Source organism: Morone saxatilis, unplaced genomic scaffold (genome assembly GCF_004916995.1).
Source record: "Morone saxatilis isolate NCDOM2014 unplaced genomic scaffold, NCSU_SB_2.0 Contig23, whole genome shotgun sequence".
Taxonomy (NCBI): domain Eukaryota; kingdom Metazoa; phylum Chordata; class Actinopteri; family Moronidae; genus Morone; species Morone saxatilis.
This window is the reverse complement of record NW_023339796.1, coordinates 23,757,387-23,762,502: the sequence shown is the minus strand read 5'-3', so window position 1 is coordinate 23,762,502 and position 5,116 is coordinate 23,757,387. Positions and strand designations below refer to the sequence as shown.

The 5,116-nt window shown below is 39.9% G+C and overlaps 1 protein-coding gene across 1 annotated transcript; it reads left to right on the top strand.

The window, feature by feature from the left end:
* Nucleotides 1–494: 494 nt before the first annotated feature.
* On the top strand, nucleotides 495–5,061 carry LOC118334921 (cytochrome P450 7A1; the record flags this gene model as incomplete). Its single annotated transcript, XM_035671022.1, is given in 6 exon segments — nucleotides 495–750; nucleotides 1,905–2,145; nucleotides 2,271–2,480; nucleotides 2,719–2,913; nucleotides 3,040–3,239; nucleotides 4,931–5,061. Coding segments are annotated over 6 exon segments (1,060 nt in total), but the record flags the coding sequence as incomplete, so codon positions are not given.
* Nucleotides 5,062–5,116: the final 55 nt, after the last annotated feature.

The window sequence follows — 5,116 nt, the reverse complement described above, 5'->3', positions numbered from 1 at the left end:
AATATACTGTGTAAATGGTAAATGGTAAATGGACCTGTACTTGTATAGCGCCTTTCTAGTCTTCCGACCACTCAAAGCGCTTTTACACTATGTGCCACATTCACCCATGGAAACTAACAAATTTGGGGTTCAGCATTTTGTTCAAGGGTACTTCGACGCATGGCAGCCGGGGATCGAACCAACAACCTTCCGATTGGGGGACGACCCCCTCTGCCTCTGCGCCACATTTTAGCTGACAGGTGCTAAAATATAATCTTCCTCTCCTTCCTTCATCAAAAAATCCATTCAGGATTATCTCACAGAAAATGATTAGCAAAGTTGATTGGAACAAAAAATAAAAAACAATTTGTTTGTGACCTGTGCTGAGACTGACTCCAATTGGTGACATCATTCCATTCCTCTGAATCCGCCCTTGGGTCCACCCTTAGGGACAAAGCAGGTATAAAAACCTGCCATGCTGCCTGTGCCTGTCACAAACTAGGCTGAACCAACACTGCTCACTGACACATATACAGTTTACAGTGACAGGCAGGGTTGGAAAACAAGCAGGCAATATAATAAATCAGTTAATCATAGTTCCTGTCAGTGTGATCTGTGTGGAGCATTAGCAGCAGTTAGTGAGCCTTCCTTTGTTTTGGATCTTCCTCTTATCATCAACATCCTCATCATGATAATAAGCATCGCTCTGATCTGGGCAGTGGTGGTGGGATTCTGCTGCCTTCTCTGGCTCGCTGTGGGGATACGACGCAGGTAAGACTGGACATGCTGGATGCGATGTATTAGGCATTTCTTCAACTTTAAGCTCCTTTATTGTACTAATATAGTGTGTCTACAACATTTAACATTAATAGCAATCTCCTGATATAGACAGAGTTTTAGCTAATTGTACACAGATCAACACCAACAGAGTTTTTTTTCAGGCAAGCAACAACAGTGCTTGATGCATGTGGCCACTGACATAATCACATATACATGTAGAGTGTGTTAATCAAACAAAAGCTTTTGTAATGATGATAGTATTTGTTTGGTATGCAGTTGATCCACAAACATTGTCACCAGTATGCTGCTGTCAAACCTCATGGTGTGTAGTCACTGGTCATGTGTGTTCAGAATGGAGTAGCTGATTAGGAGCTTATTGTTTTGTAACAGTGATAATACTTGTTTGTAATAAAAACACATGTGTTATAAAGGATTATCTTGTTAAAATGAGCGTCATAATGGCATTAGGGCTGGTATGTAACCTCAACAACACTGGCAACAGGTTTGTAATTACTTGCTGCGGTTGTAAGAAGGGCTGTGGTTGAACTTCAGGGAACTGGGACGGGACAGAGGCTGCAATGCTCAACAATGCCATATACACACACGCATAATAATGATGATAATAATAAGGGCATCATCAGCCTTCATCAGTGGAAAAAAGGTGCATCTAACAGTAGACCTTATTGTTATAATTAATATTTTGGGATGCATTTTATGTTTTTATTTGAGAGTTAATAGTAACCACTGAGGCTCCAATTACATGGTCAGCAACCTAAAACCCTGTTCAGTGCAAACAGTGTATAATTATATTTGGTTTTCAGATTGTGAATCTGTAGAATTCAAACAATATTTGTAGACTCACAAAGTACTCCTATGTCTTATTTAGCAAAAAAAAAAACCTCTTAAAAATGTTTGACATAAGTTTTCATTGGACAAAGACAAAAAGTAAAAACTTCCATGAGCTGACTATTGGTTGAATCACTATTCCTGATCAGTCAGCAATCAGTAAGTAGCAAAATGTCAGGGATTACTTTGAATGAATACTTTCCTCATAACTAATCTCTGTCCAGACAAAAAAAAACAGAGCCCCAGTGTAGAAAAGGCTCTGTACTGAATATTCTTCTTTTTCTTGTCAATGTCCATAGGCAACCTGGTGAGCCTGCAGTAGAGAATGGATTCATCCCCTATCTGGGTTGTGCTCTGCAGTTCGGGGCCAACCCTCTCCAGTTCCTCCGCAGCCGCCAGAACAAGTATGGCCACATTTTCACCTGCAAGATCGCTGGCCAGTACATCCACTTCCTGTGTGACCCCTTCTCTTACCATTCAGTCATCAGACAGGGTAGACACCTGGACTGGAGGAAGTTCCACTTTGCTACGTCTGTCAAGGTCAATTTATGTGATTTCATCTTTTATTATTCATATTAAGGATATTTTCTTCATCCATAGCGGGCATTTTCTGCTATCAGTGAATCATTCAATGGTCCTGAACCTCTTCTTCCTTCCCTCACCAGGCATTCGGCCACGACAGCTTCGACCCTCGCCATGGCCACACCACAGAGAACCTCCACCAAACCTTTCTAAAGACCCTGCAGGGTGAGGCTCTGCCCTCCCTAATAGAGACCATGATGGGCCACCTACAGGATGTCATGCTGAGGTCAGACACACTCAGCCCCAGCAAGGACCACTGGGAGGTGGATGGCATCTTTGCTTTCTGCTACAAGGTCAGTAATTGGACTTCAGACCGGAAGTAATAGAATTTAGGACTAGATTAGATTGGCACAAATCTACTTTAAAGTCAACTGTAATTGTTGTATGTCATGAGTTATTATTCAAGTTTGGACACAGTAGAGCCTCCATCACTAAAAATGCAAACTTTTCCATAGCTTCCATGCCCTACAATTTGGAATCAAAAACAATGCCCCCAACTAACAAGTTTCCTTCTGTCCTGCTGTCCTCCAGGTGATGTTTGAGTCTGGCTACCTGACTCTGTTCGGTAAAGAGCTTGGTGAAGATAAGTGTCAGGCTCGGCAGACGGCTCAGAAAGCCTTGGTGCTCAATGCTTTGGAGAACTTCAAAGAGTTTGACAAGATCTTCCCAGCGTTGGTGGCTGGCCTGCCCATACATGTCTTCAAGAGTGCTTACAGTGCTAGGGAGGTTGGTGTGCTTTCCTGCAACTATCAGTGGAGGGAGTGACCAAATATAAATATAATGATTAATAAGCAAAGGAAAAAGCTTCACATAAGAGAAACTATGAATGTCTTATTGTTTTCAAATGTCTAGAACCTTGCAAAGACCATGCACGCTGAAAACTTGTCCAAAAGGGAGAACGTTTCTGATCTGATCTCTATGAGGATCATTCTGAATGACTCCTTATCAACCTTCAATGACGTGAGCAAGGCCAGGACCCACGTCGCTCTGCTCTGGGCTTCACAGGCTAACACCCTACCTGCTACGTTCTGGAGTCTCTTTTATATGATCAGGTATGCTGATAGTCCTTTTCTCTTTACTGGGTGGGCTCTTGGGAAACAAAACAGAAAGCAGCCACAATTCACTGGGCAGTAGTTGTTGGTTAATCTGTATATTGCTGGTTAATTTATGCTACTCTTGACTGTTAATCATTTAAACAAGTAAGGATTGGAATGAAATCAAACTTTGATTATGCCTTAGATCCAACAATTGAACAATTGCCATTTCAAGCGTTCAAGTTTTGACCATGTGCAGATGGATCAATTAATTGTATGCAAGAGTTAATTGAGGCTTTTCAGGCTAATTGTGGATTAAATTATAGTTTCAAGCTACTAATTTTAGTTTAATACAAAAAAATATTTGTACTTTGTGGTAGACAACAGTTCCAAGGATAACTAGGAGATAGTGAGCAGATATGAGTGATGCAATAACAAAACAAAAAAATTGGTTGTGCAATTGGCACATCACAAATTGAGCTGTCTTCCTCTTGTCAGTTATTTGTCAGGTGTGATTAATTACTACCAAGAACACTTTGTTTTTGGGACTAGTGAGGCTAAAATTTTAAATTACTCATATAAATGGATTTATGTTGAAAGACAAGTCCATATTAAAAACGCATTATCCCAGTCTAACTGGCAGGCATATTTTGGGACAGTGTGTCTACAGCACGTTCAACCTCAGAAAATATCAAGCTTTCCAAGGACCACCACTATGACTGACATTAAAATACAGCAGTGTAGGCTGACCCTATTCAGCTACAGACAGTACACACAGGAGGCAGGTAATAAGAAGATTACTTATTGTTGACTGTTGAATCCTGAACAAGACTCATTCATTCATAAATTTACATTACATTACACATTTTCATTGGGAATTTTGTTAGCATTATGCTTTTAAATTAATTAATTTAATTTTTTTAATTCCACGGCGTACCACCAGTGGTACAAGAACCATAGTTTGAGAACCCATGATTTAGGATACAAATGCTCTTGGAACATTCTTCTGTACACTTTGTATAACATGTCTGTCAATTTGTCTTGTACCCCATGTACTGTACAACCACAGTTTTTATGTCACATTTATCAGTTTCAGACAGCTTGATTGTGGGTATTGTACACATACCCCCAAGCACTTAAAGTAAATGAGATAGTTGAGGTAGAAAGTTGTGTTGGCTTCAGTGGAGCAGATTAGAGTTGTATTATGGTGTTGCATCAAGTCTGACATTAGTAGTATAACTCAGCTGGGTCTGTGTAAGCATGTAGATCAATGGAATTGTGCCATGATTTTATATAATCTCATTGAACAACATTGAACAACCAATTAACATTTTACGAGAATATATTTTTCATAATTTTGTTTGTGAAATAATAAATGTTTATCTGCACAGCGTCAGTGTGCAAAGATAAGATCATTTTCAGTTTCAGTTTCATAAAACTGAGCGACTGTGTTCTTCTATATAATGAGGCCTACAATTACTGCACTGTTCATATGATGTCAATGTAAAAACCCTCATATTAATGCCAAAGTCAGCATTAAATAAAGTTGTGTTACATCTGCACCAAGAATCACAGTTACACTTAAATACCACTGCAGTAAACTAGACACTAATTGCAGTGAAATTAAATTATTTGTTCCTGAAATGAAAATTAGTTACCCAATAACTGTGACAGTAACATGACTAACAGGCTCCTTTATCTGTGCTCAGGAGTCCAGATGCCATGAAAGCGGCTCGTGTGGAAGTACAAAAAGTTCTGCAGGATTCAGGTCTGATGGTTGACCCCAGCGACCCCACACTGAACCTCACCAGGGACCAGCTGGACAACATGCCAGTTCTAGGTAAGATTACTTGAAAATAAGTTCAGTCAGCCAACTCATGTTTGAAATATTTATT